General features: G+C 55.5%; 6 protein-coding genes; 3 read left to right on the forward strand and 3 right to left on the reverse strand.

Moving 5' to 3' along the window:
* The first annotated feature begins 9035 nt into the window (after positions 1–9035).
* Positions 9036–10559, forward strand: CHC_T00009538001 (NAD-dependent epimerase/dehydratase). XM_005713191.1 is given in 2 exon segments: positions 9036–10448; positions 10449–10559. 1 exon segment carries the CDS (start codon positions 9036–9038, stop codon positions 10446–10448), a length of 1413 nt encoding a protein of 470 aa, XP_005713248.1. The 3' UTR covers positions 10449–10559.
* Positions 10560–12532: 1973 nt separating this feature from the next.
* CHC_T00002241001 (hypothetical protein) lies at positions 12533–13372 on the forward strand. Its single transcript, XM_005713192.1, has one exon. The coding sequence runs from the start codon at positions 12533–12535 to the stop codon at positions 13370–13372; it is 840 nt and encodes a 279-aa protein (XP_005713249.1).
* Positions 13373–13546: 174 nt separating this feature from the next.
* CHC_T00002242001 (hypothetical protein) lies at positions 13547–13732 on the reverse strand. Its single transcript, XM_005713193.1, has one exon. The coding sequence runs from the start codon at positions 13730–13732 to the stop codon at positions 13547–13549; it is 186 nt and encodes a 61-aa protein (XP_005713250.1).
* A 622-nt stretch (positions 13733–14354) lies between these two features.
* On the reverse strand, positions 14355–15748 carry CHC_T00009376001 (threonine synthase). XM_005713194.1 is given in 2 exon segments: positions 14355–14401; positions 14402–15748. 1 exon segment carries the CDS (start codon positions 15746–15748, stop codon positions 14402–14404), a length of 1347 nt encoding a protein of 448 aa, XP_005713251.1. The 3' UTR covers positions 14355–14401.
* A 593-nt stretch (positions 15749–16341) lies between these two features.
* CHC_T00002243001 (hypothetical protein) lies at positions 16342–17879 on the forward strand. XM_005713195.1 is given in 2 exon segments: positions 16342–17673; positions 17674–17879. The coding sequence occupies 1 exon segment, from the start codon at positions 16342–16344 to the stop codon at positions 17671–17673; it is 1332 nt and encodes a 443-aa protein (XP_005713252.1). The 3' UTR covers positions 17674–17879.
* A 3-nt stretch (positions 17880–17882) lies between these two features.
* Positions 17883–19633, reverse strand: CHC_T00002244001 (hypothetical protein). XM_005713196.1 is given in 2 exon segments: positions 17883–18094; positions 18095–19633. The coding sequence occupies 1 exon segment, from the start codon at positions 19631–19633 to the stop codon at positions 18095–18097; it is 1539 nt and encodes a 512-aa protein (XP_005713253.1). The 3' UTR covers positions 17883–18094.
* Between the last annotated feature and the right edge of the window lie 818 nt (positions 19634–20451).

Consider the following 20451-nt stretch of genomic DNA (forward strand, 5'->3'; position numbering starts at 1 on the left):
TTCCAATAATCCGTCGTACAGTACCAGCTTGTTGCATTTATTATCATGCAATACAATATACAGTGCCTCCTACGATATAGTGCTATAGCGTGACATACCTCTAGCTATGGCACTATTGGGGGGATGGCACTATATAAAGGAGGCTCAAATACATATATTTGGGGACGATGTCGCGCACGCGCATATATACTGTACGGCGAATTTGATATGATAACACCGCACAAAAAGGTGCATGCACCTTTTTGGGTATTGATATCCCGCGTGCTTACAGAACATGGGCTGTAAGCTTACCGTCCCCGCAGACGGCAAGCTTACATGGACCTATATGTACTACGCCCACGTCCGAGCTCCCCACGCCGAGAGACAGAACAATAAACAACTCGAGCAAGCAACTCTACGCTACTCTAGTCTGCGAAGGCACGAGCCGGAGCCCGTTCTCACCCCTGAAGGCGCAACGCCGGATCACTCACCCCCCCTCTACTTCCCTTCTCATACTATCCTTTCTCTCCTTTTCCCCGCGCGCCAATCCCGCTCCCTGATCGTACAGAGAGCAGTGCACGCGAAGCACAAGGCCCCCTTTCGACGACAATCCGGATTCGAGGGTTTTCCTTGTGATTCTCACCCCCCTACGTCCCCTTTCTGACGTACTAGGAGATGTCTCAGGTTGGCTCTTCCGCCACCGATGGTCCGCCCGCTGCCGACAACGGTCAAGAGACCGCTCCAGTCATTCTGACGAAAGCCAAGGCCTTTCAGATATACTTTCGGCTTCAGAAGATGGCGAAGTGCGTCCAAGATGAGGATGAATTTCATCGTCAGTACCTCGGGGTCGCCCGGAATGTGCTCGAACTGTTCACGGTTCCACAGAGCTCTGGAACCACCGCTGCCGTTATGCCGGACCCTTTGGAGGTATGCGAAGCCATGTCTGATATGCTCCCTAGCCCCTCTTCCGTCTTCACGGCCGACTACTTCAACCACCCGGTCTTCCCACTCAAGGTTTTGTACAGCATTGCCGAGCTATTTCGGTTTGATGGAGTTCCCGACGACTTCTTGGCCCAAGTGTTCATCAGAGATCACGAACGCGCCCACAAGAGCATCATGATCCAAGCCTGGTTTGCCTTTGTCCTTGGTTTAGACCCCAGCTCCACCCGCTCTGTCATAGACAGATTCCAGCAGGCGCGTTCCCTTCCTTCTCGGCGAGCTCTCAATACCGACATCATAGCAACTGCGCCCACGACCAAAGATCCTATTAGGGCGCCAGGAACCTTACCCCCCCGTACGCCCTCAGCAATCTCACGGCCCCCCCGTGGCCCTAGAAGCGGAGCGGTTGACTTTGACAACCGCTTCAATCATGGCTATGAACGTGCCACCAGTCATAACCTGGCGCCCAACGCGGCTTCAGGGGACATGCGCCAGGGCGGACCCGTTAGATTTGACCAGCGTCAGCAGAACGGCCAAGACAATTCCCCGACTGCGCACGAACCCAACATGGACACTGGTGACACTCGGAAAGCAAACTACGTGCACCAGCAGTTCTCTGGTCGGAAGTTCAAGGGAGACCTCAGTCAGTCCGTGGACCTCCTGCTACGTGACTACGAGGCATGCGCACATCAGCACCGCCCAACTCCTGCGCAGAAGGCGGAGTACTTCATGAATGTCCTCGAGGGCCCGGCTCGTACCTATTTCCTCAACAACTACGCTCAAGGAATGGCTTATGAGCAGGTGGTTGAGCTAATGAAGCGCGAGTACGACAGCGACTCACGCCAGCTCCAGGTCCAGTCCACCCTTGAATGTCTCAATTTAGACACCTTCATGTCCACTCGCTCTCTGACAACCCACTCTGATGGCCTGACCAAGCTGGTCGAGTACCTGGAATTGCTCACCCCGCAATGCCCTCCTGGTTTCCGATCAGACGAGAACAAAATACGTTTCCTACGAAAGGCTGTTCTCGGTTGTGAATGGGCGCTCTCTCCCATTCGCAACATCGTCTCCCATCGCTACAAGTTCCACGCGTTCGTAACGGCCTTACATGAGAGCCTCCAGCTCTCCAACGAGCTCAAGGATGTGCGCCCGCCCGCGTATCCCACACACAGCACGGAGATGGACGAGGAACAAGCCGCTGATGTCTTCTTCCAACGCTACGGCCGCAATCCCCGTGACGTTCGGAACCGGATGTCTAACCGCCCGCCGGGCCGTCCCGATCGGCCCCGATTCCCGCCATCGTCTCGCACGCCTCCGGACCGCAATGAGGTCCGCCATGGGCGCACGTTCGACGAGGCGCGCCGTCGCAAGGAATGTTTCAAGTGTGCCGCTCCTTGGCTGCCCGGCCATCGATGCCACGCAGGGGCAATTGCTGCCAGCGCGCGCAGCCGACTCCGCAAGGGTGAATCTCACGTCCACATAATCCGAGACTACATTCTCGGAATGGAGGGAGAACAAGAACCTCATGAGGGTTCCGCTCCTCCTGGGACGGAGGGAGACAACGCTGCGGCAAAGGAGCTGGACGACGCCTTGTACTATGCTCGTGACGTTAGTGACCATGCCCCGTATTACACCGACGAGTTCGACGGTGATGTGGTCACCAACGTGGTATCCGCTAGCGTATCAGAGCAGATGCTCTCTGCGGATTTTCGCTAAGGCGATGTGGACAAGTCGCTAATCCTCATCGCCCAAACCGATCGTCCTATCAACATAGGACTGCGACTCCTCGCCGCAAACTCCCGGTCGTTGACATCGACTGCACAAAGATCTTCGCGGCTGATCTCCAACGTGAATGCTCTTCACGACGGCCTCTCGGGTTCTGCGTTGATATAGGTGCCCCCAAGTCGGTTGTCGGCAAGCAAGAGCTTAACCGACTCCTGGCGGCTGCTGGAATGCACCGCCGCAACATCTGCAGCTCTGTACACCGCTTCCGCTTTGGGGACGAATCCTTCCAGTCTCTTGGACGAATCTCCCTGCCCCTCGCCACTCCGCCGGGTGTCAAACCCATCCTTATCGAGTTTGACATCGTCCAGGCAAACATCCCACCTTTGCTGGGCATGGATGTCTTGGACCGAGAGAAGCTCGTCGCCGATACAGTCTTCAACCGACTGGCTCGACGATCGGCAAACGAACTAGAAGACGGGCGTATGACCTATGTCGATGAATGGTTCATACCCCTTGTCCGCTCGCCGAGCCGGCACGTCTACGTCCCTTTTGACTGTGGAACACGGAACTACTTCACAAAGGCACAGCTCAACAAGTTGCACAGCCAGTTCTTTCACCCATCCGCCACTAAGCTCTTCAACTTGCTAAGAAAGGCCCGCCCTGACGATGCGACGCCAGAGACGCTCCATATCCTTCGGGATATATCGAAGCGCTGTGATCCCTGCCAACGAATCAAGCCTGGGCCTACCCGCTTCCGCCTTTCCTTTGGTACCGAAAACGCCCGCTTCAACGAGAGGATCATGATGGATATCATGTACATCGACTCCATGCCCATCTTGCATATCGTTGACGAGTCGACCCGCTTCTCAGCAGCCCGCTTCCTCCCCAATATTAGCACCAAGGCAATCTGGGACACCCTGCTTCGCTGTTGGGCCTCGATCTACACCGGTCTTCCCAATCGGATACTGGTCGACCAAGGCAGCAACCTCGGCAAAAGCGAGCCTTTCGTCTCCCTTGCCGCAAGAGCAAACGTAGAAGTTCAAGGCACGGGAATAGAAGCGCATTCAAGCCTTGGAATCGGGGAACGGTATCATGAACCAGTCCGTACCACCTTCCGCAAGATGGTGCTCGTATATCCGAACGTGGACAAGACGCTCCTCCTTCAGATGGCTATCAAGGCCATGAACGACACTCTGGGACCAGAAGGCCTCGTCCCATCGTCCCTCGTCTTCGGAGAACTACCTCGCGTCTACACTGCCTCGGAAACGCCTCAACCCCGAGATACTCTTGGGGAACGTGCCGCGATGGTTCACGCTGCCCGCACTGAGATGCAGCGCATCATGGCTAAGATACGCGTTGCACGAGGTTTGCGACATTCTGTGCCACTTGCTGCAAACCGCGCTTATGACCCTGGCGATCAAGTCCTAGTCTGGCGCGAGAAAATCGTCAATCACCGCATTGGCGAATGGCTCGGTCCCTTTACGGTACTCGGGATGGACGCCAGCAAGAAACTTGTATACATACAGGATGTCAAGATCGGTGCGGCTCGCCCCTTCAATGTCGCCCAAGTCAAGCGCTATATCGCCCCAATGGATGGCGCCCACTCCTTCTTTGCCGACCTTCATCGTGGCCTTTCGCACTTCTCGTCTCCGGGTGATGACGATGACTGCGTTCACTTAACCGAAGTCATTCATCCAAAGGACCCCGAGCAACTTCTTCGGACATGTCCCAAGCGAAACGTGATGAGATTCGCGAGCTACTCGACCGCGGGACATTTAGCGTCATCCTTCGAGAAGAGGTTCCTCCCGACGGCAACGTACTACCAGGTCGCTTTGTGCTTGCCATCAAGTCCGCAGAAGACGGTCAAGTCAAGTTCAAGGCGCGGTACGTAATAGGTGGACATCGCGACCGCATGAAGGCCCTCATGGTCCACAGTGCGGCCACGCTACAGCCCCAATCCATTCGCCTCCTACTTGCCCTCGCTTCGATTCACGGCTTCGACATCTGGTCTTCTGATGTCCGCCAAGCATACCTCCAGTCCGCCGAACCGCTTTCTAGAGAGCTTTTCATCACCAAGCCCGTCCCTGAGTTCGAGCTACAACCCGAACAGTGTCTAAAGCTGCTCAAACCCCTGTACGGCCTCTGTGACTCCGGAGACCTCTGGCACAAGACCCTAGACGAGCACCATAGACATGACCTTGGCATGACCCCGTTTCGGTCTGACCCGGCTCTCTACAAGATCATGTCAAATGGTCGCCTCATGGGCCTTAGCGGCGGATACGTTGACGACTTGCTACGCGCCGGCTCTCCTGGCTTCCGTCAACTGGCAAAGAAGACCAGCGAGCGCTTCCAGATGGGCGAGGACGAGCATATCCCTTGCACCTTCTCTGGTTTCTCGCTTGCGCGCGGCAAAGATGGAAGCCTGGAACAGAACCAGCACTTCTATCTGCAGAAACTGGAGCGGCTCCATCTCGACGCGTCCTTCTCAGAGTTCCGGTCGATGCGCATGAGACTTGCGTGGCTCGCCAACACCCGCCCGGACTGCCAGTTTGAGATCTCTCAACTTGCACAGGTCACTGAGGACCGCTTCCTTGCCGAGCAGCCCGCGATTGTCCGCCGCCTCAACAGAGCGACAAGATACGCCACGGACCACCGCGTCTCTCTCAAGATCGCCACCCTCGATCAAGAGTCCCTTCGCGTCATCGGCTTCGCCGACGCCTCCTTCGCCAACAACCACGACCTGTCCACGCAGCTTGGCCATATCTGCTTCCTTGCTGATGGACACGGCCGCTCCGTACCGATCAGCTTCAAGTCGTACAAGTCTAAACGGGTTGTCCGCTCTGCCATGGCTGGAGAGGTCATCGCCTTCAGTGACCTGTTCGACATCGCTGCCACTCTCGCCTCTGAGCTCGGCGAGATCTATGGCCGTCGCATCCCGGTCCAGCTGCTCACTGATTCTAAGTCCCTCTTTGATGTGATTTCGAAGGGTTCTAGGACGTCAGAGAAGCGCACGATGTTGGATATCGCAGCTGCGCGAGAAGGTTTCCGCGACAAGGTTATTTCAGACATTGGGTTTATTCGTAGCTCGAGTAACATCGCCGACGGCCTGACCAAGTCGATGTCTCAAGCTGCTCTACAAGCCGCTGTATCTACGGGCATGCTCTCGATTCACCCTGAGCAGTGGATCATTCGCAACTAAGTCTAAACGCCATTCGCTCTCCTCCGTAGCAGCTCGCTTTATTTCCCCTTCCTACCCCTTATCTCTCGTACCTCTACCACTCGTAGCTTCTTCGCACCGTCACCTCCACATCTAGCAAGATTGTCAGCTGAGAGCACAAGTGCCGTTCGTTCCTCGGAATCAATGATGACCCCATTGTAAGCATCCACCACGAGGGCGTGATCCACCCGCTTCTCTTCCAGAATCCGCACGATGAAGACCCCTGTGCGCCTGGCTGCAAGTACACGAAAGGGCGCTATCCTTTCGCCGCCCTGGATGGCCTTCTGAACCTCCTCGTCACGCACCACGCGACAGCCAGTCACCGATTCATGCGCCCTTTGAAAGAGTACTCCTAGCTCCCTGAAGTTGTGTAATATCCGTGACTCCTTCTTTAGCACTTGCTCCAACGCTTCCGCTGCCACGAGACCACGGCAGGCGAACGCAGCGTTTATCACGGCCGCCTTCACACAGTCGTGCGTTCCGGAATTGCACCTTGGCTGCCCCGGGAGGTGTTGTCGGCTCGACGAGCGCCAAGCCACTCCCTCACGTGCGCCAATGCCAGAAACCCGGACCACCACGCCCCGGTTCCGCCGCAGGATCTCTAGGACGTGCCTGGCAACCTCCTCCTCCCGAAGCTGCCTTGACGCAGCCCTACGTCGGGCTGGCACGACGCACGGCGGCCAGGGTTGGCTTCGCTCTGCAGCCCGCGACCCCAGCAATGGGTACGTCTGCAAAGTTAGCTCACCTTCACCAACCCCTTCGAAGATTCTAGCGTCCAACTCCACGGCGTGGAACGCCTCCATCGGGGCGGTGCCCTGCGCACTCGCATACGGCACGCCCGGCATCCCCCTGGCCCCGCCACTGCCGGCTTCTCCTTCACCCACCACCATGGCCTCTACCAACCATCTCCCCGCCGCCTCATACACGGCAGTCGGTTTTGCAACCCCAGGCGGGGCACTCTGTACCACAGGAGAGCCGTCCCGCAGCTCAATCCTGGGTAGAGGTTCCGCCGCCTTAACTGCCGTGGAAGCCTCGCTCAGCGGGGTCGAAGGCGCGTCACCGCGCAGCGATGCTGCGCGGGACGCAGCACTTCGAGATGAGAAGGCGCGGGATGATGATGAAGCTCGCGACGGCGGAGGTCCCGGAGACACAGCGCGCGAAGATAACGAAGACCGCGACGAAAGCGAAGGCGTCGACTGTAGCCATGAATACCTGTCCGACAGCGATACAGACGGAGCGCGAACGAACGGGTCGTATAATGTCACGACGAGAGGCGGCACGACGCGAGGCGACACGACGCGAGGAGATGAGACGCGCGGTGGTGAGACGCGAGGCGTAGAAACGTGGGATGATTGTGCAGGGGACGCCTGTGCGCGGGATACTTGCTGGTGTGGCGCTTGTTCGTGCTCCCGCAGACTACGGCGTCGACCCCCCCTGCGCTTCCGCTTCCGCTGTGGCGCCATCTCGTGTCAACTACGGAAGGTCCGACGCCCATGGGAGGGAGTGTCGCGCACGCGCATATATACTGTACGGCGAATTTGATATGATAACACCGCACAAAAAGGTGCATGCACCTTTTTGGGTATTGATATCCCGCGTGCTTACAGAACATGGGCTGTAAGCTTACCGTCCCCGCAGACGGCAAGCTTACATGGACCTATATGTACTACGCCCACGTCCGAGCTCCCCACGCCGAGACAGAACAATAAACAACTCGAGCAAGCAACTCTACGCTACTCTAGTCTGCGAAGGCACAAGCCGGAGCCCGTTCTCACCCCTGAAGGCGCAACGCCGGATCACTCACCCCCCCTCTACTTCCCTTCTCATACTATCCTTTCTCTCCTTTTCCCCGCGCGCCAATCCCGCTCCCTGATCGTACAGAGAGCAGTGCACGCGAAGCACAAGGCCCCCTTTCGACGACAGACGAAGCACACTGCTAACACAAACACAACAAAGCCTGTATAACACAACTAAATAACTTCATCCTTTGAGTACTGAACCATGCCGGATGATACACGTGTGAGCTTATGATAACCTGTGCCAGAGGGGGAGCCATAGCACTATATAGAGGGAAGCACTACTAAAGTTGGCACTATTGAGCAACCCCCCCCTGTACTTGTACGTAATATACGTACAAGCGAAGAATTATTTTATCATTAAAAAACACAAACGAAAATATGCGCTTCAACATGGGGATGCATCGGAAGATGTTTCTTATAGGGCCCATTACCAAGGATAACCAACTCTCATCATGAGATGAACACTTCAAACAGTTTTTGTTTACAGAGAACCATCTACAGTACTGAAGGAAGGTCAAATTGCAAGTTGTACGCCTGACCACGTCCAAAACGCATTGGTTTCTAAATGTCCCATCAGTTCTGCTAAGGGAAAGCACGAATCAAATGTTTACATGTCGAAAGAGGTGACAGCTGCAGCTATGGTGACCAACATTTTACCATCGTGCAACACAACTTTTTTTCTATATGATACTGGTCTATTGTTCTGCGAACAAATACTTCAGAGGGGTAATGGTGCGAAGTTGAATAGAAGAAGGGCCCATAAAAGAGAACAATTGTTAGCGAAAATGAAGAAGCATGCCTGCGTGAGAACAGCAAATCCATCGTCTTTTGAATGAGCGAAATGTAGGGGCACGGTCCTTCTTATATGGATCATATCAGAACATTTTTCATTGTGCAGTGCGAAACCGTTGCTGTTGTTAAGCAATCTACAGTAGTAGCTCAGCAAAACGATGCGATATGTATGTCGACGTACTGTGCAGTATGATGCGAGCGCGAAAGCGAGGCGGCTGCGAAACACTCTGGGCTCCGTCATAAGGACTGAAGAATACAGTAAGAGTTCGTCGACGGACGGCTGTAAGTTCAGATGTGGAACGCATTCATTCGTGCACTCTAAAAACATACCTCATTATCAGCACGACCTCTGGACAGTTCATTATGATCCACTTTAGAGATATCTTGATTTGCCCACCTCAGTTTCCTCAACAAGTGGCATTTCGATGTGGGGTGGGAGACAGGAGAATACAGAGACATAAAACTAGTCAGGTCATGAAGGTAGGCTGGGCGGTAGCGAAAGAAACGACGTAGGATATACGGTAATATCTTGCGGTGCTGGAATTAGTTGGCGTTGAAGACGAGCAATGGGAGGGAGGAGGAAAATGAGTACTGGGTGGCAGGCCTCGAAAGAAACAATCATCTTTATCAACATAACCCCATTGGCCTCAACAATAGCCTCGACAGCACGCCGGTTTGAGGATGCCGACAACCAAAGCACGCTCCGGAAAAACCGAGACCGAAAATCAATATACCAAATTTCTGCCGCCACACGGCCTGTACTAATTTATCAGCGACACCCGCAAATTCAAGACTTTTTATCGTGTCGCCGGATTCCAACTTTTCCCACCCCGCATCGATTTCCCATCTTTCATTCTCGCTTCCCGTTCCGCTATCCCGGATCCCCACTCTGCGGCCTCCCTCACACGTCCTCTCAGCATCCCCCTCCCTCTCCACGCACCGAGCTTTCCGCCGTCACCATGTCCATTGACACCAAAGTCGCTGTCAGCGGCGTCAGCGGCTTCATCGGTGCCCAAGTCGCCTGCGACCTTTTGCACCGCGGGTATACCGTCCACGGCACCGTGCGCAAGAATGTCCCGGAGAAGACCCAGCATCTCACCGCGCTCGACGGATATCCGGGTGCGCTCAAGATTTTCGAGGCCGACCTATTGGTGCCCGGGTCGTTTGATGAGGCGGTTGCCGATTGCGATTATGCAATGCATATCGCGAGTCCGTACTTCCTGAACGCCAAGGACCCACAAAAGGATCTCATCGATCCAGCGGTGAATGGTACGCTATGCTTTTTGAAGGCTTGTCATAAGGCTTTGGTGAAGAAGGTTGTGCTCACGTCCTCGTTTGCGGCTGTCACTGATCACGGGGAGAAAAACAAGGTCTTTGATGAGGGTGATTGGAACACCACCTCGACTGTAGACAGTCTTGCCTACTATCACTCGAAGGCTATGGCGGAACGAGCAGCATGGAAATTCGTAGAAGAAACTGCCCCCGAGATGAAGCTCGTCGTGATCAACCCGGTCGGAGTTATCGGACCGTCTCTAATCAAGCCCATGAATGAGACAATGACTATTATCGCCAACACTGTTGAAGGGAAGTTCTATGGTGTCGTTGACCTATCCTTTACTTTTGTTGATGTCCGTGATGTATCTGAAGCTCACATACGGGCGATGGAGTCAGACACCGCCTCAGGCCGTTACATATGTTGTTGCGATAGGCTTGTCTCACACCGCGAGCTTGTAGATCTCTTGGTTGAAGCAGGTTTCCAACCGCCAACGAGAAGTTTAGTCTCAAAGGTCATGACGTCTGTCATAAAGACGATGAGTTATGTCGTCCCCGGTGGTGAAGCTGGTGTGTTCACACGGAACCAACTTGGAAATTCACCAGTGCCTACCAACGCGAAAATAATTCAAGATCTTGATATGGAATTTAGAGACGCAGCCGCTATCGTCAAAGAGACCATTCAAGATATGATACGACATGGACATATCACCCCTGAAAACTAAGTCTTTATTTTGAGCTCATTCAGGAATGGACGACGCACACGCAAGAATAGAACAATTTTTTGCTTTTCCTTCTAGAAATATTGTAAACAACAACGCTTCATTTTCCTTGCAGTTTGAAACTCGACCGGGAAGGTCATTAAATCTGCGACTCGACTGCTGTTGGATGACGACAAGAAGGCCTTCACTCCTGCTCTTCCGTGCAAAGTATACCTTCCCTCCCAAGTTCTTACTCTGACACTCTCCCAACTTGGAGGGGCTCTTCTGGTGTAGGAAAGTGAAATTGGCGCATGAGTTTCATAGCCGCAAATACCGTACGCGTGTCAAAAACAAGGGAATACGGGTGGTGGCGCTATTCTAAATTCATCTACCGTAATACGCACTGTAGCACAGTACTATTGCTCAAACTACTGCATGTTGTAGCAGAAGTCCCGAATTTTCCTCGTCCGACTTGCGCTGGGAGCTTCTTGCCTTTTGTCACTGAACGCCGAACAGGCCATTCAAGCATTCCTGTTGTGTTTGAACCGCTTTTGAGTTAAGCAACTACGTGTACTCCTTCGCAGACAAAGATCGGCATGTTTCAACATGTCGTTTTCTTAGGGCGACGTCACCCTCGGAATTGGATGAATGAGGAACGTCGCCCTTCAATGCCACCTCAATTGGGGTAGTCGCCCCCAAAACACCCCCAGGGCTAGAACTTCACCTCCCCAGGGGCATCAAAAGCCGCACCTGTCACCCCAAGATCCGCAAATGGCCCTAAATTCATTAAATATACATCAGGCCCTGTGCGTTACTTTTCCTTTTTATGGATTACAGTATCTATCATGCTTGTCTCCTACGACATTCGCGCGATTCATTGCTGCAGGTCGCCGCCGAATGTTCGATAGGGGTACGCAATTCGGACTAGAATTGTCGCCAAGAGAAAAGACGACCGCTGTAGGTGAAAGCTTTTCGTAGTTCGAGTTAGTCCGCCCAAGGACACAAAGAGCAATTCGCACTTTTGCTGAACTGCTTGGACCACGGAGATGTACGACATATCGATGCAGTTACCGTGTGAATAGAGAGAAATGGCCCGAAAGCATGGGGGCTGGAAAGAATCACTCCATCTATTTCCCTTGAACGTTGGATACATTGAGGGACCCGATTCATTCGCAATGGGGAAGACCTCCTGACAGGTTGTTAGTGGCCCAATAGAGCTAAATGTACAAACGCCGGGGCAGACGTTGCCTCTTCCTCACCGCGAGGGAAAAGCACGAGAGAATGAAGGAATCTCGAAGCGTTTAAGTAACATGATAGTCTTTGCAGTCGTCAGCTTCTTCTCCTCACCTCATCCAGCATCTTCTAATCCTAACCACTTCACCCATCCTCTTCCTCCCTAACCAAACCAAAAAAATGATGTCCAAGATTTTCGCCATCGTTACCATTATCGGAGCAGTCACTGCCACTAAGGTCCACCCCTCGCCGACGCCATCCCCCGTGGTTCAAGCCACGCCCATCCCTGCCGACCTCAACGTATTCCTCGGCAACGGCACCGGCGTTCAGGCCTCCGGCAACGTTGCCGTTGGTGTCGCCGCCGACAAGGACTCTGGCGCCGCCGCTGGCAAGCTCGACACTGATGGTGATGTCATTGTCGCTGCCGGCCCCGAAGTCGCTACCGGCTTCGCCCAGTCTTCCCCGGCTTTGTAATTTATTGGTTGCCGTATAGTCTGCTTTTTCGAGGCTTTTAGAAGTCATGGATGCCAGTACGGGTGTCGGAGAGTTAGAGATGCAGCGAATAAAAAGATTCTATCTATTTTCGATGAGGCGGACGATTCCTCGTGTTTCTCAGCGCGGAGGCGGCATGCGGCATTTGCAAGACGCGTATCGAAGCTTCTGTAACAATGCATGTTTGGGCTAGTTGAAGGAGGATGCAGCGCCCTTTTTCAACACAAACTCTGAACAGTGCCAGGACGAGGACCATCTCCGCCTTCGCCAGTGGGTAAAAGCTCATTTTCTTCGTATGCGCTACAGAAATCTAGAAAACCAGTTCCACGACCGACCTTGTGGTCGCGATCATACCTGGAGAGTATATCGATATACTTTATCGCATGATTGAGCATGTAATCAGAAAAAGAGTCGCGGAAAAGCAAATTCTGGAAAACGATTATCTGCAACTCTCACACCTTCACTGTGCCGGAGTGTTGCCTTCGCCCTGCCGCCAAGTACGACGCCGGCGGCCAGTGCAGCATTCCCAATTGCCTCCGCCGTTTATCCCCACTTCGACTCCCCACTTCAGCCGGATGGCCCAGGAACAACGGGCTAGTGTAGGTCTCTACGAGCCGCTGCCTCAGCGACTCGGCGGTACTAACGCGCGACCCTCGTCTGTATCGCTGGGTTCCATCTTGCCATTCCCCCGCGGCGCCAACATACCCGCTGAGGACGCGCTGAACGCTCGAGTGAGAAACCGCGCTCTGCTGTTGGACAGCGACAGCAAAGTCAAAAAAACTGATACGAAGCTCAAATCGCGCAAAAAGGGACGCGCGGCCGCTGGGAAAGTCGTCATCCCCAAGGCGGAGCAGAAGTACGAGCTATACGTCCCTCTTATGCAGCTGTGGACGGACTACGCATCCAAGCTGATCAAGGATGAAAACGTGACCAACTACGGCGACCGCGTGCTGCGCATGGACCTGCATGGAGCGCCTGTCCACGTGGTGAGGTCGCGCGATCCGGGGCTCGTAGGCATTAAGGGAATTCTCGTCGCGGAGACTGCGAATACCATCATAGTGGTCACCGAGAAGGACCGGGCGCTCACGGTTCCGAAGAACGTTGCGGTGATTCGTATTGAGTTTGGCAAGATTGCATTGGAGATTTCGCTGCCGGCTCTCCAGTTTAGAGCTAGCGAAAGGGCAGCACGCAAGATCAAGAAACGACATCTACCTGCGTTGTAGAGAGAATGTACATGCCACTTTTACTTTCCAAGTTTATGTGGAGGAGTTGAAATTTAACTCGAGGAAACAAGCGTGTGACGGGAAAGTTGTGCGCGATATGAGATGGTAAGGTTGTTTGGAACATATTAGATATTGGCAGTCTGTTTACTGCTGTCTCTCGCTGGTCTCCCTGAGTTATTCGTGGTCCGGAGCGGAAAAATGGACGTATAAAGCACGGCGGGGCTCGCATCTACGGCCAGCACACAAGTTATATTTGTTTGTAGGAAGTTCTTCACCTTTGCTCTTTGTCCGCATCGTTGAAGAAGCCTCAACTGGAACTAATAGTTGGTATGAACAGGCTACCAACAGCCGAAGCGACATCGCCAACGCCCGTTTGCAAGAAGGACACTTCAGCCTTGCTGCGTTATCGCTCCATGTACACCTCCTCGATGGCACGTTGGTGATACTATCCGGAAGCGACCGCACGAGAAGTAGCTTGTGCCATGTGCAGATGCAGCGTGTCCGCCACTGTGGATGTAATTCATTCGGGCGGAAGAAATCGCCGAGCGGGGAAGGGATCGTGAAGCTTCCGGATCCCTCCTCAAGTAGTACACCTTATCGTATTCCTCGCTCTGCGCCCGCAGCTGCTTTCCGATTCGGCTCGGCAAGCAGCTGTTCTCGCAGAGCGAGGAATTCTATAAGGTGCACTACTTGAGGAGGGATCCGGAAGCGCGCCGAGGCGAAGGTGGGAAGATCCTTGAGCTTAATCTTGTCTCTCTGTTGTTTGTTTGTTTTTTGTTTTTTTTTGCAAGCAGAAGATACCGTTTACGATAGCACGGTATAAATCATGAGTATTGACTGCCTTCTTCTTCTCGATTTCAGCAATAGAACGACGTACTGTGCGGACGGCGAGTAGCGGTGCCTTTCGAGCAGCCACTTTTCATCACACCGCCTGGTTGCGACGGAGGTGTGTGAAGGCGAGACTGAAGCACTGGCAAGTGAATTTCCCAAAAATGTAGCAGGCAGGCAGTCAATGACGTTTACACGAATCTAGATCTCAATACGCGCACGGATAGAGTCGATGATGCTCCCTACCTTCGGCTCGACGCGCTTAACATCGTTAGCATACTGCGATCTACAATTGTCCAGCTTTTTCTCATGGTACGCGACCTTGCTATCTGTAAACTTGAGGCCATGAGCTGTGGAAACGACGACGACGCGCTCATCGGCGCTGATGACATTCTTTTGTCTCAGCTTTTCCAGGGCCGCCAGCGCGACGCCCGTATGCGGGCAGTTGAACATGCCCGTGCGATCGGCGCGTGCAGCGACGTCCATGATCTCCTCCTCGCTGGCTTGCTCGACGACGCCGTTGGTGGCGCGAAGCGCGCGGATGGCGCGGTGGATGGAAACCGGATCGCCAATTTGGATGGCCGAGGCATACGTCTGCTTGGCGACGACCGGGTTGAAGTCGTTGAAGTCGTTGAGGTAACTGAGATACAACGGGTTTGCATTCTCGGCCTGGGCGACGGCCATGCGCGGGAGCTTGTCGGTCAAACCAAGCTCCTTCATCATGGCAAATCCCTTGTAAAACGCGTACACATTGCCTAAGTTGCCGCCCGGGACGACAATCCAATCAGGCACGTTCCAGTCGAACTGCTGTGCAATCTCGATGCTGACGGTCTTCTGCCCCTCGAGGCGGAGACTGTTCATGGAGTTTGCAAGGTAGATCGGGTACTCGTCCACAACCTCTTGGATGAGTTTCATGCATCCGTCAAAGTCGGTGTCAAGGCTGAGGACGAGGCTGCCGTTGGCGATGGGCTGGACGAGCTGCGCGGTGCTGATCTTGTCGGCGGGCAGGAAGACGATGCTCGGGATACCCGCGGCGGCGCAATATGCGCCCAAGGCGGCGCTGGTGTCGCCCGTACTAGCACAGCCCACGGCCTTGATGTCGGCGCCGTTCTTGATCATGTTGTTCACCTGGCTCACCAACACCGTCATCCCGAGATCCTTGAACGAGCCCGTGTGGCTGTTCCCGCACTGTTTGACCCACAAGTCGGACATGCCCAGCTGGGCGCCAAACCTCTCCGCCCAGAAGAGATTGCTGTTGCCCTCAAACATACTCACGACGTCTTCGTCCGGCAAGTTTGGGAGGACCCATTCCTTCTTGCTCCACACCCCCGAGCCGTACGGCCACACTGTTCTACCGGATCGCCTGTCAAAGAGCTCGCGCCACTGGGCCGGGTCGAACTTTCGCAAGGCGTCCATGTCGTGCTCGACTTCGAGCAAGCCGCCGTTCTTCGCGCGGTAGACGATTTGGTCGAGGTTGTACTCGGAGACGTCGGAGTCGTCAAAGGCGCGGTACTTCGCGTGGAAGTTGGCGGTGTCGGGGAGGGTCATGGCGCGGCGGCGCTCGTCATCGGAGAGGCGCCAGAAGGAGCCGTCGACGCATGGGGGGGCCACGGTCATGCGGGGTGCTGGGGAGCGGGCGCGGGAGCAGGAGGGCAGGGCTTGGCGGTGGGGGAGGCCATGGCGGGGGAGGAAGGTCGGGGGCACGGTGGGGAGGAAGGCGGGAGGCATGGCGATGGCGAGGTGCGGCAGGCGATGACGGCGGGGATTCTGGCGGGGGCGGTGCGACCCCTTCCCCGACCGGACGGTGAGGTGAGGAGGCGTTGTGGGACTTGTCGACTTTTTGAGATTTTGCATTGAGGTGTTGCCCTTGTGTAACTACAAATTTGAATTCACAAAATGTAATTTCAAATTGGACACGTGGGACACGAGGAAACATGCGGCATAAGTATGATCAAGGTGCTCTAGATTGATCCATCGCAAACGCATCGACCGTGGCCGCCTTATAATATAAGATATATACGTCTCCACTCCCCTCAAACGACGTTGCGCCGGGCGTTCCGCACCATCTCCAGACCAACGTTGCTCCAGACACCTCTTCCGTCTACCTGCAACGCCGCGCCTGCCATCACTCCCCCGCAACCATGAATCCTCTCTTCGGCCCCGAGCTATGGGAAAAGCTAGGCAAGAACCCCGAGACGGCCGCCCTCCTCGCAGACCCGTCCTTCAAACCCGTCCTTGACGATCTCAAGTCCGACCCGACCGCCCTGTCCAAGCACATCGCCGATCCTCGCGTCCTAAAGCTCTTCACCGCCCTTTCCCAGCAGTCCACCGCCATGCCCGGCTCCACCGCGTCCGAGACCGTCGTCGAGGACGCCACCATGTCCGACGCCGCGCCGCAGGCAGCATCGAGGGAAGCCCCACCCGCGGAGCCGGCAGCCCCGCCCGCGCCAGAGCCCGAGCCGGAGAACCTCACCCCGGAGGAGAAGAAGAAGCGCGACTCCCTCGCCGAGAAGGACCGCGGCACGGCTGCGTACAAGAAGCGCGACTTTGCCGCTGCCATTGACGCGTATTCAAAAGCCATTGAGATTGACCCGGACAACATGTCCTTCCTCACCAACCGTGCGGCCGCTAAACTGGAGAGCGGTGACATCCAGGGCTCCATCGACGACTGCAAGAAGGCCATTGCCGATAATTCCGAGCGCCAACTCAGGACTGATTTCAAGATCATTGCCCGCGCGTACGGTCGCATGGGCAACGCATATCTCAAGATGGACGACTATGATAACGCCATCAAGTCCTTTGAAAAGAGCCTTCTCGAATTTTCAGATCCAAAGGTCACACGCACCTTAAGGGAAGCAGAGAGGACTCGCACGAGGAAGATTGAGGAGGCCTACGTTGACCCAGAGCTGTCCAAGCAGGTCCGGGCGGAGGGGAATGAGCTTTTCAAGGCTGGCAAGTTTCCCGAGAGCATTGCAAAGTATACAGACGCCATCAGGCGTAACCCGAAGGATGCCGCTCCATATTCAAACCGCGCCGCTGCCTACATGAAGCTTGGTGAACTGCCTATGGCCATGAAGGATTGCGATCGCTGTCTCGATATTGATCCAGATTTTGTCAAGGCATACATTCGCAAGGGAAACGTTCACTTTTACATGAAGGAATATCACAAGTGTCTCACCATCTACGAAAAGGGCCTCAAGCTCGCTCCTAACAACAGAGAACTGCGCCAGGGACTAATGAAGACCCAGATGAAGATCCAGGAGCAGCAAAGCTCTGGTGAGGTCGACCAAGCGCAAATGGACCAGGCGATGCAGGACCCCGAAATTCAGCAGATTCTTCAAGACCCGCAGATGAATACACTTCTCAAACAGATGCAAGAGGACCCCAAGTTTGCCGCCAAGGCGATGCGCGACCCGGATGTCGCCGGGAAAATCCAGAAGCTCATGGCCTCGGGCTTCTTGAGAGTGGGATGATGGGGGATCCGTGTACAAGGACAAGAGTTGCCGCTGGTGTGTGGGCGTTTCGTTTGAGTTTAACATGTTGAGTTTTCATGGATTGTGTCACATTATGTATCGCAGCCGAATTGCTCGGTTATTCACTCTTGACGCAGGTGTACATGGTGTTCATACCGTTTTACATACAAATAAACGCTGCCTAGTTCAGTCTAGTTTAGAAGCAAGTGAGAGGTTCGTAAGTATAATTGTCAAAAGCACCCCTGATAACAGTCTATCTATATCCACTGCAGACGAAAATGCACGGCGGGATGAGTAACCTGCGACAGACGCGCCGAGAACGCCCATCACTCAAAACGCCCAGGCTGAGGCAGCGTCCTGAGTGACCGCCATCCTCGTTCCCAAACTAGCCGTTCTGACAGCCCTACAATCAACACTCTATCTATAAGGACTTTTTGCTCGTCGAGATTAAATATGGTGGCAACGGATTGTGCATCTGCTTGTACGACTTCTCCAGCCAGTACCTAGACGTCGAGGACAGCGGGCGGCTGATAGGAATGGCGAGGAAGATGTAGACGCCAAGCCCCATGACGCACAGCCCCGCCGGAAGGCCGACCAAAAACATGCCATGTGTGCGCATCGTCCTCCAAAACGACCACGCCAACACCATGCAGCCGGCTGCAAAAACCATCATAGCCAGCAGCATGCGGAGCAGGGTCTCATGCCAGGAAATGTCCTTCGTAGTGCCGTTGACCTTCTCAAACATCTCATAGAACCCGCCCCGCTCCCCGGGCGGCTCGCCGCGATAGCACGTGTCCGGGAGGTCATACCTGGGCTTCGCACCGTACAGGGCCTCCCAGAGAACCTTTGTCTCGCGAACGGCGACGCCCCTACGACGCTTGTCGAGCAGGTCGGCGCGCTCCTCGTCCTCCATCTCGCTGAGCTCTGTGGGCCCATCGGCGGTGGCGGCGATCTTGGCCTCCATCTCGTCGACCGACTTCTTGCGCATGCCCTCGACGGCGATGGAGTCGTGCTCCAGCGCGCGCCCGATGAGCACGTGGGTGTCGTGCTGGTACTCGCGCGTGGCCGCTAGATGCATGTGCCACATGATGTTGATGTCGTTCATCGGCACCAGGAACGTGCCCGGGGCGCGGTCGTGCAGAAGCAGAAACTGGAGGTAGCGGTGGTATGCGCGGTCCAGGTACGGCGTGGTCTCGAAGATTTCAGCGTTTTCCGGTTGGTGCTCGTCGACAATCTGGTAGACAAAGGCCTTCTGGAGGCGTGCGGCGTGCACCAGGTCGTAGTTGAGGACGGAGCGGAAGGCGGCGCGATTGATCTCGTTCGTATAGCTGGTGATGTGCTGGCGCTTGGTGAGCAGCTCCTGCTCGTACGAGTGCGAAAGGAGATACTTGGGCATGAACGATTCAAACGGGTACACGATGTCCCAGAGGCGGCGGGTGGGCTTGCTCTGCGCGTCCTCGCCGTTGCTGAACTTGAAGGCGGTGTCCAGCGTGGTGGCGGCGGCGTCGCGCATGAAGACGACGGTGGGGGCGTGCCCTTCGCGCGCATACTGCGCCAGGTCGGCCGCGTACGCCGTGGGGTTGATGCGGTGGACATACCACACCCACGCGATGTCCAGCGGGGGGACCAGGTCCTCCATGGAGAGCCACAAGCCGCCGCGGGAGAAGTTTTTGGAGCGGATCTCGTCGACCTTTGTGGCGAAGGCGTGGTGCACCCAGTGGAGCTCCGGGTGCTGCTTGGATGGATGCTGGGCCACGGCAGCGAGCAACGGGTACCACAGGGCCTCGTAGCGCCAGACGGCGCGCTCGAGCGCAGGGCCGGTGTAGAGCGACTCAAGCGTGAGGTCGACGGCCTTGACCATGTACATGAGGCGGCGCGCCGCCGTGATATAATCGGCCTGGCAGCGCGAGAGGTTGCGCTGCACGCGCGGGAGCCATTCGTGGAGCGTGGTGGGGTCCATGTCGGCGGAGGGGGGGGGGGGGGGGTGGTGAAGAATGGGTTGCGATTACGCGAGGGGGAGTGAGTCGACCATGTATGTACGTATTCGGTAAAAAAGGGGTTGGAGGGAGGCAGAGGGAGGCAGAGTGATGGCGGGGCTGCTCGTATCACGTGGAGCTGCAGTTGTGCATTCGTCTGTAACGGGCAGCATGCGATGCCACACCTGCTGACATGACGCGTCGTCTGTAATTTCCCTCGCTGTAATGTACACATTGTCATACGCTAATTACATATATAATTACAAACCCATAATTGTATTTACTCCGCTTTGCAAGGTCCCATTACATGCCAATCCCCCGCCCGTGCAGAACGGATCAACGTGGCCGAGTTCAAACCCTCCTTGGGAACGCGCCGCCCTTTGTCCCTCTCCTCTCCCCTCCCCTCCCCCAACCTAAAACGCCATCGCCATGTCGCTCCTCATCCGCGACCCGGTGCACGGGCACCAAGTCTGCTTCCCCAACGCCTCTCCTGCCCCGCCCATCTCAGACGTCACATGGGGCCCGTCCTCGATCTCGGTGCCGTCCACCAGCCTTCTCAACGGGCCCGCCGACGTCTACCTGCGCCTCCCGTTCACGCCGGCGCGAGCCGCCCGCTGGTGCGTGCGTCGCAACCTCACCTACCTAGGCCCGTGGTTCTCGCACGGCGCCCTGCTAGGTTTCGCCTTCTCGGTGCCGGGCTTCTCGCGCTACCGCTACGTCGAGTCGGACGACGACGACGACGCCCCGTCGCCACCGCCGCACGCCACGCCGCAGCCGCTGTCGCCCGCGGCGCGCCGCCTCA

Source organism: Chondrus crispus, genomic scaffold (assembly GCF_000350225.1).
Source record: "Chondrus crispus Stackhouse genomic scaffold, scaffold_131, whole genome shotgun sequence".
NCBI lineage: Eukaryota > Rhodophyta > Florideophyceae > Gigartinales > Gigartinaceae > Chondrus > Chondrus crispus.

Excerpts from the sequence above, each read along its gene's own strand:
- CHC_T00009538001 (XM_005713191.1), top strand. The coding sequence starts at position 9,036 with ATGAGTACTGGGTGGCAGGCCTCGAAAGAAACAATCATCTTTATCAAC.
- CHC_T00002241001 (XM_005713192.1), top strand. The coding sequence starts at position 12,533 with ATGATTGAGCATGTAATCAGAAAAAGAGTCGCGGAAAAGCAAATTCTG.
- CHC_T00002242001 (XM_005713193.1), bottom strand. The coding sequence starts at position 13,732 with ATGTCGCTTCGGCTGTTGGTAGCCTGTTCATACCAACTATTAGTTCCA.
- CHC_T00009376001 (XM_005713194.1), bottom strand. The coding sequence starts at position 15,748 with ATGACCCTCCCCGACACCGCCAACTTCCACGCGAAGTACCGCGCCTTT.
- CHC_T00002243001 (XM_005713195.1), top strand. The coding sequence starts at position 16,342 with ATGAATCCTCTCTTCGGCCCCGAGCTATGGGAAAAGCTAGGCAAGAAC.
- CHC_T00002244001 (XM_005713196.1), bottom strand. The coding sequence starts at position 19,633 with ATGGACCCCACCACGCTCCACGAATGGCTCCCGCGCGTGCAGCGCAAC.